This window comes from Myiozetetes cayanensis, unplaced genomic scaffold, assembly GCF_022539395.1.
Source record: "Myiozetetes cayanensis isolate MyiCay16 unplaced genomic scaffold, myiCay2020 scf2-11, whole genome shotgun sequence".
NCBI lineage: Eukaryota > Metazoa > Chordata > Aves > Passeriformes > Tyrannidae > Myiozetetes > Myiozetetes cayanensis.
This window is the reverse complement of record NW_026087411.1, coordinates 57187875-57201659: the sequence shown is the minus strand read 5'-3', so window position 1 is coordinate 57201659 and position 13785 is coordinate 57187875. Positions and strand designations below refer to the sequence as shown.

Genomic DNA, 13785 nt, shown 5'->3' with positions numbered 1-13785 from the left:
AATTAGTGCTTGTGGAATAATGCACATTCAATATGAATTCCCTTGGAAAACTAGGATTCCCTTCAAGGGCTGTCAGCAAAGTCGATGTAACATTGAGTTGACAGAAAATGATGAGACACTGGGGAATAATGTAAAAACCTGCTTCTTTCAGAATATCCTTTCAGTTGGGTTTTTCCCCCCCTTTCTTGAGAAGAGAGATTTCCCTATCGGGGAGAAGAAACAATTCTTCAAAGAGGCAGGAGGGTTACATGGACAGGCAAACTGAAAAGGTCTCCCTTAAGAATTCCTAATTATAAGCAATGGAAGGAATAAAATAAATTTTTAAAGTTGCCCTCTGCCACTTTCTTCGAAGATATCCAATTATTTTTTCTATATCACACACCTGATAGTGTTCACGCATGAACAGCCCCTCTCCCAACACCCCAGGATTTTAGAACAATCCTAGAGAATTCACATGAAGTTGCAGGCTATGCATACTGTAAGTAGGTCTTCAGTAACAAGCTATTTTGCATACATTTGGGATCATAAAGAGCTAAATCAATATTAGTACAAAGATGGGGATAATACCTTTGTAGCAGACCATCATTGCATTTGCTCTGCTAGAGGTTGGAGCATATATTATCAGTGTAAATCTTACACTGATAATTCAAACGTCTTTTCTGAGCCTTGAAAATGATCCTTCATAGTTTGGCTACAAGCCCAACCTCCAACAATTGTATTCTGAGTCCAAGTGATCTGCTAGCACCCTTAGTGCATAGCATCAATAGTTTCAAATTGTGGCAAAACAAGAAGGTTCACTGGGTTCACTGGGCATGCTCCCCATTTCATTTCTCATGTCTCTACTCACTAACAACCCATCATACAAATATCTGCAGGACTGGCATTTTCCTTATTCAGTAGGAATAACACACAGAACAAACACACAAGGTACTTTGTACTCTCTCTTGCTCATATTCATCATCAGGCAATATTTCTGTTACTGCACAAGAAGATGGGAAACGTGTCAGTTGCAACAAATCTTACAAGAATTCCTCATTTTTTACAGAAATAATTGATAACTGGGCATATGCAAAGCCTTACAGACAACACTCCAGGAAGACTCACATGCTGCTATAGAAGCTGCAGTTTAGTTATGATACAATATGTGGGAACTCATGCTAAGCAACCTATTTCACTACATTTACATAACAGGCAGAGAATTAAGCATTTGTATGAGAGGGATGTTTGGAAAATAAATAAACCATAGCTCTATAAAGGGGAAATTAATTTTCTACCTGCTGCTGGAAATTAAGCTTCTAAATTACGTATGAAAACAGTTTTTTTCCATAAACTTATAACACTTGAGTACAAGTTCAAAATTCATTTTCATAAGTTAATAGTTTAATTTTGAAAAGCTTACAAGCTACAAACAGTATTTTACAGAAATTCAGCACTGAAACGTCAGTGGGTTTTGGTCCTTAATTATATTACCAAAAGGGAAAAGTAAGTTTGCAATCTACTATATAATTCTCAACGAACTCTTAAGCACAGTTGACATTTGTAGAAATTAAGTTGCTAAATTAACAATTGTCATATGCACTTAGAACATAAGGCCAGTTGCTGTGGCCCAAACTATCAACTGCACTCACTGTGGCTTCAAAAGTCACACAACTACTATTCGTCATTTCTATCTATAATCTTCTCAATCTCTTCTCATGAATGGTCTACCTCCCTAGAGGGAAGGAATCCCAGTGCTGTGTTCAGATCACACCTCTCTCCCATTTGCCCTTGACTCCTAGGGTGCTAATTTCTCACACTAAAGAAACTAAAAGGGATATCAAGTGGAAAGCAACAGTCAGTTTGTATGTCAGTTCACACCTACGAACTAACCCACGGGAGAAAGAAATGTAAGCCATGGTACTACTTGAAAAGATGCATTGCTTGGATCTCAAACCCTCTTCCCTTTGTCTAGCTCCCTTTGCACTGCCATGCACACGTTCAAAGTTGCTTTGGACTTCCAATATTTGTTCATTCTACAGACACCTTCCAGGCGATGAGGACATGGTTCATAGTGACAGCTGTCACTGCTCCACTGCAAACCAGTTTGTTTTTTTAACTAAAACAGTTTGACACAAAATTCATATGCAGTATAAATCAAAACCAACAACAAACCTTGAACAAACAAAAACCAAATCACCATCTCTCAGAAGCTCTCTCTTCAACATGGATTCCCATCAGGCTGGGTGTAGAGTTAAACTCTAGACATATGCCTGTGCCTTCCCTCTCTCCCACCCCAAGAATTTTGCATTCCTCTCTACACACCAGCATAGATCAAGGGAACATAGGAACAGCCAGGACATCCTCCTGAGAAATGAAAACTGGATTAAACTACCAAAGGATAAAGTGGGTATTGAACACTGTCCAACATCAAGAGCTCTGTTTTTGCTGTGGAAGCAGGTAATGTTATCTTTATTTTCTCCTCTTTCTCCCACTGCCTTTCTGATTGAGAGCAGCCATGAATACTGTGCTTTGTGCAGGACCCAGCGCTGCCTGGCAGAGCGTGCAAGGTGTGATCTGAACACAGACAGCACTGGGATTCCTTCCCTCTGGAGAGGTAGACCAAAGGTACCCCATTTGGGGATAGAGAAGAGTCTGTCAGTACAAAACAGTCACTGAGCTGCCAAACTGTCAAGGAGTTGAAAAGCGAATGCTTTACAGTGTGCCTAGTTCTCAGCAACACAAGCACCTATGCTTTCCAAGGCACCTAAACAAAATCATTATTAACTCCATATTTTAAGCTTGGGTACCCGAATTGCAGTACAAGCAGAATTTAAATATCTAAGGGCTCTCCTGGATCTTAGTCTAAGCACGCAACTGGAACAGACCCAGGGCACCAAGGACTGCATTAGGCATTTTAGTACCTACACTTTCAACTGTGTAAGTGAACAGTGAATTAAATCCACACAATCGGGTATGGTGAAGCAACGAGAAATATCTGCCTGCTGCACAGAGTACATTACAGAACGTGGCATGTTTTGTGGTAAGTGAAGAAATGCCTCAACAGAAGCACATTTATATAAAAGCCGTAAATCTTTGCCTACAGCAGATAATTCTCATTCAAGCACAGATACAAGTACAGTGGCTTCTGTTGTCTTATCTCACTTCCCAACCCTCATTCCTAAGCTGTACTAAAATAAAAGTAGGTTCTTTTCGTTTTGCGTCTTTGCAAACAATCACAGATTCCAGCCTAACTAAATACAAACAGTCACTGACACCGTTTTGACTGAAACAGTAAGAGAGGTACAAAAGTAAAAAACTTTGTAAGTTCCTAAGCCAGCTGTTTTCCATACAACATTCAGGCAAACAGCCTTATAACATGGAGCATGTGGAATGGCATACCTGGCTTAGTTCCAGTGTTGTTTTGTCCTGAAGTGACTTTCTTGTCTTGTGTTTCAGAACCTTCAGCTGCTAAATAAGGAAGAAAAGAAGATATTAATTAACCATTTTATTTAACAACAGCTGATTCACCTTATTATAATGTGACTTAAATATTGCCAAATTCCTTTCTACACCATTTTTCACAGAAAAACCCCCAAAGCTCAAACACTGGAAATACTGAACTTCAGGAAACACTGAAGCCACAATACAAGTTTCTGATTCAAGATGAGGAAAGAGCCACAAAAAGGACTGCATTTTAGCAGTGTGTGTTCTAACAAGGTGTAATAATAATGTAATAAGATGACTTGCACGTTCCTAAAAGTATGGTACAGGATACTGGTAAAAACTTCAGAGACCCTTTACAAATTACTAACATACCCATTATGCAGAACTGAAGAGAGGATTATTTATGAGCTGAATGAAATGTAACCGAGGTGATATTCCCATTATTTACAATAGATTTTTGATCAGGCCCTACCAGTCTAGAACGAGATCTAATTCTGGAGCTCTGAATGACTTTTCAACAACCCTTTATAAAGAAAAAAGCCCAAAAGATTCATTACTATACTTCAAATCACAACCATGTCCTTGGTTCAGCACCTATCTATAATTAAAAAACTAGCCAGGAAATTATATGCCACATTTTTTCCAGTTTACTACTCATCATCTTATCCAGCAACTCCACTATAGGAGTGTTTGAGTCCAGAACACAGTAATCTGGGAAGAGTCTAAAGAATCCTGTAAGAATTCTGTAAGAATTCTAAGAAGCCTTTCACAAACAGCAAGCAAGGATATTTGCAATATTTGCAAGCAAGGATAAAAAGATAGTTTCTATTAAATAAAGTTAAAGGGAGGAAAGACACTAATTCATCTGAACAAAAACATCACTAGAAATGAAAGTTGGAAGAAACTGATTAGTTCAGATTTAAAAGCTAAACAGGCACTTTCGAAAACATAATTTTAAAAAAAGTTTTTTTATTTAGAAGGTTCCAAGCAATTTCTTATGCATGTCAGCTTTAACTATACACACTGAGGACTTAGTGCCTCAGCGAGTTCATTCCCTTCATGGCCTCACAAAAGCCTTCGTTTCCTCACTTAACTCTTTCCACAGGCATGTTTCAGAATTAACATAGAGGATAAAAGGTAGCAGCAAAACCCTACTTTACACATACTGTAACCTTTTTGCAGGTGGCAGGCAGGTTAGGGAAATAGAAAAATAGTGTTGATCAAATGTTTATAGTGTTCAAGAGCAATGTTTTGCCAAGGGCAGTGTTCAAAAATCTCATCATCTCACCAATAAAAGCATGTGAAATTTTAAATAATTGTCAGTCACTCCTCTCCCTGACAATTGTATTAAGTCTCTTGTGGTCAACAGAAATAATCACTGTTGAACTTAACAGATACTGATTCCAAATCACAGTAAGAACTCTTAACACTTTAAAGGCAGCCCAATGAAAGATTTTAGAATTTGGCATTTTAAAGGCCTCATACAAAGGATTAGTTCGCGAAGCCTAGCCATGATGATGACATGGACTGATTTGTGCCAAGATAATTTGAGAAACACTGAACACTTGCACCTCCAGGCCTGGTAAGATCTACTATTATCAAAATCCATACCTAGTGCTGGAGCATGTCCAGAGAAGGGCAGTGGAGCTGGTGAAGGGTCTGGAGTACAAGTCCTGTGAGGAGCAGCTGAGGGAGCTGCAAGTGTTTAGCCTTGAGAAAAGGAGGCTCAGGGGGAACCATATCACTCTCTACAATTACCTGAAAGGAGGTTGTAGCCAGGTGGAGGATGATCTCTTCTCCCTGAACAACAAGCCACACAACGAGAGGAAATGGCCTCAAGTTGCACAAGAGGAATTTTAGTCTTGATATTAGGAAAAAATTCTACCCAAAAGGGTGATCAGGCATTGGAACAGGCTTCCTAGGAAGGTGGTGGATTCACCATCTCTGGAAGTGTTCAAAAACATGTGGATGTGGCACCTGGGGCCATGGGTTAGTGGTGAACATGGTGGCGTTAGGTGAACAGTTGGCCTTGATGATTTTAGAAGTCTTTTCCAACCTTGACAATTCTGTGATTCTAAACACTTTTATATCTTACCTCCCCCTCAAAGTTAAGGTAGTAGTAAAACAAGCTTTCCTCCTGTCTGTATCAACCATTCAGAACATTCTCAGAAAAAATACCACTGTAATGCAGTGGGACAACATCACAATTCCCATCAGCCTGGCCTAGGGCACCATACAGAAGAGGAAAGTCTTATAAAATAGCAAAAATACTGTTTCTAAGAATTAGTGAAAGCATTGACGTTCTAATAGCTTCAGCACAAATTTCTTTGCATCTCTCATACTGTGTATGCACATTACTTTCAAGCATTGTGCCATGGGATTATGCAACACATCATTAACTTCAAAAAATTGTTTAAATGCCATCCAGAAAATATATTAAATACACTTGTAACAGAGACTAGGTACACAAAGTAATATTTTTCTCCATACTTCCTTATCTGACATTTCCTTGGAATATTTTGTAATGCATTTTGAGTACACATTCATATGACCACTCATATGACAAGTGATGAAAAGAACAGATGGCACAACCATGAATTTTAATAATGCTGGATACCAAATAAGAATTTGCACAAGTATTTAGTAACCAGTGTAGGTGTGCTCCCACATGAAATACTTCTTGAGCTAAGATACAAACAGATTAATCAGACAACCAAACATCTAAGATCCAAATCTAAATATTGACAATACTGGTTCCAGCAATGCTCAATAACCTAACAGACGCCAGGAAAAATTTAATTTAACTACCTAATACTTCCTCTGCTGCTTATCTTGAACCACTACCTTTACATGGAGGGACTAAAAGTTGCATTAAGAAGTATTAAAAAAGGACATTTTTCTGTGAAGCATTCTGGAAACTTGAAATGCTGAAGCCAGCCGGGGTAATAGTGTAGACATACTGGGGAAGACAATCAGGGAATCTAAGTTGTTGAGGCTGGAAGGGATTTCTGGAAGTCATCCCGTCCATCCCCTCTGCTCAAAGTGAGGTTGACTCAAGCAGGCTATGCCTGGCTAGGTTTTGAATACTTTTAAGGATGGAGACTCCACAACTGCTCTAAGCCACCTGTGCCATCTTTGCCCACTCTTCATAGTGCTCAAGTTTTTCTTATATCTGAACAGTAATTCCTGTAATACAGCTTTGTGCCCATCACCTCCTGTCTTGTCAGTGTGTGCCACAAAGAGGAGTCTGGTTGTTTCTTTTATTTCATTCCATCAGGTATTTTCTGATACATGGTTCTTCTGATGTGTGTGGGGTTTTTTCTTTCCAATGTTTTTGATGTTAAACTGAAGTGCTCAGAGCCTCACAAGAACACACTGCCCAACCATCCCAACTGAGAGATTATAAGAGTAAAGACTTGACCCCAACATTCCACGGATCAGAAAAGCTGTGAAGAGCTGCATCACCTTCGCTTTGCAAAGACCTGTCACCACGAACGGTCTTCCAGTTGTTGCCATCCACAGATGAACTTTCCAAACCAGGATGCCCTGGTCAGTTATTAATCTTTTTCTATGGCCCTCCTCCCTAGGTGAGATGGTTCTCTACCACCCATTCTCTTAGATAACTTTCAGAAAAAAAGTCAGATAAAAAGCTTTGCCTAAGTGAGGTCTACAAGAGCTAAAAATATGCAAATTAACCTACCTATCCAGCGCACAGATTTTTGAGACCACACAGGAATCACCTACTGACTGAAGTTCTGGGAGAATCAAACCCTTGTTTTCCTTCTGAATACATCAATGCAACATTGTATTATTGTAATTGGAAGCTGCCCCTTTGCCCCCTCCTCCCCTCACTCTCTTTTTTAAAGGTAAAAGTACATATATTTGCAAGTTAATAGTAATTTTAAAATTGAGAGCAAGATTACCCATTTTATTTCAGCTATTCCTGTTAAATGCTCAGTGACTGCGCAACAACTGATGTAAACAGAGCATCGGTCTGGTGTAAGGATTGCTCTTGAACTACTTTTATGGGCTAAAGTAATATCCCTATTACTCTATAAACACAACGTTATGCTCAATGTTATCTAACATGTCATCTAAAGTCACTGATGTAAAAGCCTGCTGCAGCTCACTACAGATTAGTGAAACTCCAATTTGCCATGAGATGAGCTTTGACAAAGCTGCTTCAAACTTGTGGAATAATCTGCTTCCAGCTGCCAGAAATTAAGATTCCTTGAAGATGTCAAATACTTTCTCCTCTCAGTTTTCAGTGAGTTTTCTCTACCTCCTTTCACCAAACGCTTCTCCTCTAGTTTTAGTTACACAGACTCGCATGGAATGCCTAACTGCAAGTATGTAAATACAGATTTAACCAAGCAACAGAGGCCAGGACACACCAGGAATGTATATCTATCAGATGACTTTAAGATATGAGAGACTGGTAATTGCTTGAAAAGTTAGAACAGTATAGAACTTACATTTAAAGTCAGCTTTTGGGAGGATTAAAATGCAATTGTGAAACAATATATTCTTTTGGCAATACAAGTTAAATACATGAGTTAGGATGGATTTTATGTTGCTTGAATCACATAAACAGTGAAAAAAAAATCAAAATTAAGTTACCACAGCTTCATTTTATAATAGTAAAGAAATAAATGTCACATGTTAAATATTGCTACTTTAGATCATATATTTGTGAATTTAGAACAAGTTACATTTGAAAAATAAACTGGAGGACAAAATCACCAAAGAAACTTAAAGGATTCTGCTGCCATCCTGACACGTGCTCCACATCATTGCATTTTGGTCTGTTAAGGATGTAACATAGTCTATAATAAGACCCTGAGAAGGAATCAAAAAACACTTAGCTCCTCTCCCTCAGCTCTACCATTACTGTATGTAATAGTAAGAAACAGAAAACTATACCTCAGTTTCCCTATGTGAAAAGAGGGGAAAAAAGAAGGGGGAAGAAGGCAAGAAAAGATATACATATGGGTACTAAACAATATGCATTTTTAAATGCCGAGCTTTTATGTGACATCGGTTGCAGCACAGAATTCAACACTTTAACATACCAAAAGCAGATATGAAAGGGATCCACAAGGCTGACCAGTGCAAGAGAGGATCTCTGCTGGTTCAGCTTTTAGTTTTACTTTGAAACAAGACAAGTGCAAAACCAGCAGGTTATTCCTAAAAAATGAGTTTTGTGATGGAAGTTAATTCTGTTTAGAAATCTGTGATCAGTTCTGACATGTCTTTCACAATCTGAAAGCTTTAATCAATATTTCTAATACCAGGATAAGTACAATCTCTAGGACTGACAAGCAATTTCATATAGAATGCCACCTTAGCCTATGCCACATACAGCCATTATAATTACACTCAATCACTTCCTACAGCAGCTAAGAATCCCTGTACCACGTACCTGTACCAAAATTTATTTTCAAAAAAGGGAAAAAATATTTATAACAGTAAGAAATACTATGAAAGAGCCGGTCCATGATTAGTATTCATCAGACAAAAATGCCTTTAATAACCTTAGAGTCTAAGGTGTTGCTCTTGAAGTACTAAAATCAGTTATATCCAGCTTCTCCAAAGGAGGTCTGTGTAGGCAGAAATAGGAATTGCTGGCAGTGGGAAGCAAAACTAGGGTAAAGAGAAATTCTATCTTGAAAATATTCAAAGCTGAGGAAAAGTTTCATAGGAAATATTGAGAATGGAGGGAAAGTATAAGCTTTTAGTGCTCCTTGACATGCCAGGTAAACTCTGATCAAAGGGAATTGGCCTAAGAGACTAAGACAGCAGATCCAAGGGGAAAAACTTAGTTGAGAATTAGAGCCCCGGGAGGATGTGCTGGGAAGCAGAAGGAATATTCACCCAGACCCTGGAAAAAACACAGAATGCCAAGGAAACACTGAGCTGGGAAGCACCACATGTGCATTTTGACAGGCTTTCTTGGAAATACAAGAGCTGTGCAGAATATAAACATTCATTTTTCAGACTGTGGCACATCGAGTGCATGCTTGCACAACGAGAACCAGCTATCCCAGGGATGTGAAAGGCAAAGCAGAGCCCTCACAGCAAGGCTGAGAATCTGGAGAAAAGAGGCTTAAGTTCTGTTTCATCAAAGAAGGGAACCAGCCACGGGGCAGAGGCAGTTGTACTACCAGGTCTCTACTTCCAGAAGTGGAATCTTCAACAGATTGAACACAGTGTGAAGGGACACCTGAGGACCACAAGCGAGAGGTGCTACTTGGACCTGTGTCAGGGTCAGGATGTGCATAGCAGCTCCCCCTGAACTGCATCCTAGCAGACATCTGAAAAAGGGGAGCTGCACACAGGCTGCACAGCTGAGAATGAGAGCACAAGCACAGGTAAGCCCCAGGCATGCAGACAGCCACGCGTGCCTGACAGCACAGATACGCCTCTGGGTAAAGGGTGCACTGCGCACCAAAGCGGAGATACCACCTTACAGTTTCTTGCTCTAATTGCACAGGTGAGGGAGAACTACTGAGAAACAGCCACGAGAAAAAAGAAATAGATAAAACAGAGCAGGGGAGACTACAGGCAAAAAAAGAAGAAAATCTAGCTATTCTGTACCTGCCACTTGTCAGCTAATCCCCCTGTTTGACTAAACTGCTACTCAACTGTCAAAAAGAGCTGGGGGGTGTGTTGAGAGATATGCAAGGCATCAGAAATGACAGCTGGAACAAACTCGTGCCTCAGTAAAAAAAGTGTTGCCAATATATAGCAGAGGAAAACCTTATCTGGGAAATGTAGAACAGAGCACTCTGGGAACTGATATATTCTTTATTCCTTAGCATCCAATTCTGCTACTTTGAATTACTTCCTTATGAACTTCGCAAAAAAAGTCCAAACATAAACCCCACTCTTACATTCACTGGCTTATTTTATATAGCATGTTATGCCTGACATGTACAATGTAAAAAATGCATAGTTTGAACTACTCAGAATTAAGCAGAGAGAAGAGCCTTCTAGGGGTGTATAAGTAAGAGAAAAGAAGTGGGGCTAATCTAGGCAGTTTTATCTAACCACTGCGAGCAGTAGCTGGCTAGGATGTCAGTCAAGTCAGAGGTATTGCTGTGCTGGGTGGAGTGTGTTCAAAGTGCAGACACAGGTCAGAGCTGATAAAGTTTATTAGCTTAAATTCAGAACCACATTAAGACCAAAATCCTGAATACCTGACTAGGAATAAGAACGTTAACATTCAGCAACTGGTTGTTCTATTCTAAAGCAACAGCAGTGAACTTAAGATAAAGAGTTTCTCTAATGGCAAAACCTGAGTGTTTATCCTGCAAGCAAATTCACATGAGCCATAATCCAGGTGTTGAATACAGGAAAAAGCAAAGTTCAAAATTAAAGCTTTCCCATTGCTTGTGACTTTTGTCTCTTCTAACATCCATGAACAAGTTTATGAACAAGACATGTAAAAGCTACCCTCCACATTTACAGTAAGCATACATCTTGCAAGTCTTTAGCATTTCTTATTCTTTGTGTTATCAGTTGTGTCCATATAGATATACAAACAATATACTAAGTATTTGATACTATTATATTAATATTTTAGTGCCATTTATTGCTCTGGAGTTCAGTAATTGTATTCATTCCGTATTTGCATCCTATACTTATCTTTTACTTGCATTTTAGAATTGTAAGCTTGGGAACAAAGGACAGTTGGTAAATAGGTCATAAAGTCCTATGGCTGGCCAGAAATTACCAAAAGGCATGCAGTTTAGCTGATAGATAAAAAGCTAAAAACCAAGCATTGAGATGTTTAATATTAAAATCTTCAGAGTAAGTCAGAACAAATGTGTCGAGTGTCCACACTCCATTCCACCTGAAAAACCCCAACCCCCTTAAAAGCACTGAACACCAAATTCACCAAGAGACACTAGAAAGATTTCCCTAATGGAGCTACCACTTCAGACGAAAAATAGCAACACATCAAAACCAACATCCTCAAGCTTCTTAATTTAAATTCTTCAGAAAACTGTTTGCAGAATGGGTAGGGCTACACCACTAGAGTTCCAATCAAAATCTTTTCATAACAAAAAATTTTAACTAGCAACACTGATAAAATTATTTAAAAAGAAATTTACAAGATTTTGCCCAGTACTACAGCAGTGAGGCAGTGAGAACTGCAATGTGTGTGAATTCTCCAAAAGGCTTGAACCTAATGCATTCCAGTGTTTTAAAACTAAAATCTAGACTTCTGCTTTGAAAGAATAAAAAGATGTGCCTCATTTTGATTAGATGTCAACACTTAGAGTCTTTTGTTAAGGAAAGTAGGTCGAAGGAACTGTTGAGGGAACTAAGGTGAATCAAAGAGTACTTCCAGACTATAGACTAGTTGGCTATTTTTGGTATAGGTAATACAAGTCTTCACATTTCAGGTAAAAACTTTTTGAAATTTCCATCATTAGCAAATGGAAAATGCCTGTTCTTTTGAAGGTTAAACACGAGTACTTAGAGAATACATTTGCAAGTTAGAGGTTTGACTCAGAGGAGTGACAGAATATCTTTATTTCATTTCTACTCCCCGTAACAGTAAAGCAAAGTTCATGCCTTATTTAAACACACCTATAAATTAATTTTACATTAAAATATTTTCAATTCTTAAAAGCTTGGTGCTTTAGTACAGCTTTACGTGCCTCCAACAGTGTAGAACTTAAGGGTCTGGTTTGCAAATATTAATAAATTAAAAGACACCAAACTGCAGGGACCATACCAGTTCTTTTTGCTCTGGCACTTATCATAGAAGTCTACCAACAGAGTTGCCAAAGAAAGCCCTGTTTCCAATGTTCCTCATCTCTGGTGTCCTCGCTGAGCTAAGCAGAAGTGAAAACTCATCAGTATTAGTGTTTACTACTCATGGAATGGTATAAAAGTTGCCATCGTGTTAACCATGTTGTTGACTCGAAAGATAAACAGATGACTTAAAATGTCACAGCTAATTTAGCACTCAGTTTTAAAACACTAGAAACCAGAAGCATAAATAGACTTCTTTGGAAACAATCCACAGACCTGGATGATGCAACTAGCTATAGGGAAAGGGACAACTTTTTAAAGTTTTTTTTAAAGACTAAAATTGTGTAACTGCCCCACTGGGAGATGCATATTTATAAAAGATTACTTTTGGCTGACTATGTCAGCTTTAAAAAGCATTATATCCTAAAATATTAAACAATATAGGAGAACATACCAACATGAGTGCCTTTCTAGAGAGAGTCTTAGAATCTCTTCAAATATGATAAAAGAAACACATTACCTTTAACAGCACAAAAAAGCTCACAATCACATTATATCCTCTGGATAATTATATTGCATCATCTTACTGCAGCATAAACCAAAGATATCAACATAAAAAGACCCGTGGAAAAAAGATCCCTGCCCTGTTGCCTGCTGGAAAAGCCTATGCTGTGAAGCTGGTTCTGCAGATGACCAGAAGGCTGACGAGCTCGACCAGACACAGATGAGACACGTGAATGGAAGCTTTTTAATTACACATCACCAAAATAAAAGCTGAAATACCACTGCCTGAGGGCATGCAGGGCAACCTCAATTCCAGACACCCAGCATTTTACGCTGTGAAGCCTGTCTTAGGCCATGTGCTCTTCAAATACTGAAACTAGGCAATATAGCAAGGTGCAGTGATTTATTTGAGCCTCTTACTCAAGGGCAAGCACTTTCAGCCAAGGTGCAAGGGTACCAGCTGCTTCTCCTCCTCAGATTTCTGACTGCTGCAGGCAGCATTTGCTACCACAATGTCAGACAGATTCCCACATCCAGGATCAGTGTCATTGTATTGCTGCGGTAGTCGTCCATGGAAGGTCACCTCAGAGATTATGAAATGGAGCACCTGTACAATTTTCTAGAAAAAAAACCCTTTCTGGACTTCAACTAGAGACCTTTCTCCAAACCATGAGGTAATTCCTGTGAGTAATTCCAAGTCACAAGGAGGCTTACACCTACCGCTGAGAAATGGAGAATTAGGCAGAGACTAGCCTGCTTTCTATACTACACTGATTCCAAGGTCAGATTGCTTGAGCTGGGGAAAGCAATTTGAGTATCCCCATTATTTGATATCCTTGCTCAGAGGGCACAATGATCAAAGCACATTGCAGCTACTGAGTGCTAGAAAAACACAGATAGCAACTGCTGTAAAGTGAATATGGGAATGGAGAGAAGGGGAAAATGGATACTTTGCTATACATTGCTCTATTAAGCAATTTGATCTTGAGATCTAAATATTTTTGAAAACAATGCAATCTCTTTGGTCTCAGCTTTGCAACAAGAGAATGTAATCACTTCTCCCTCCAAAAGGAAAATAAAATAAAACATTAT

General features: G+C 38.9%; 1 protein-coding gene across 7 annotated transcripts in view; it reads right to left on the bottom strand.

Annotated features, from left to right (window-relative positions):
* Positions 1–13785, bottom strand: part of MAP7 (microtubule associated protein 7) — a 117153-nt gene that overhangs the window by 48961 nt on the left and 54407 nt on the right. For 6 of the 7 annotated variants that reach the window (XM_050315489.1, XM_050315491.1, XM_050315488.1 and 3 more), the window contains exon 2: positions 3379–3447. In XM_050315489.1, coding sequence (XP_050171446.1) covers positions 3379–3447 — 69 coding nt within the window. The remainder of the gene's footprint in view (positions 1–3378; positions 3448–13785) is intronic. The other variant, XM_050315487.1, reaches the window with a different exon arrangement.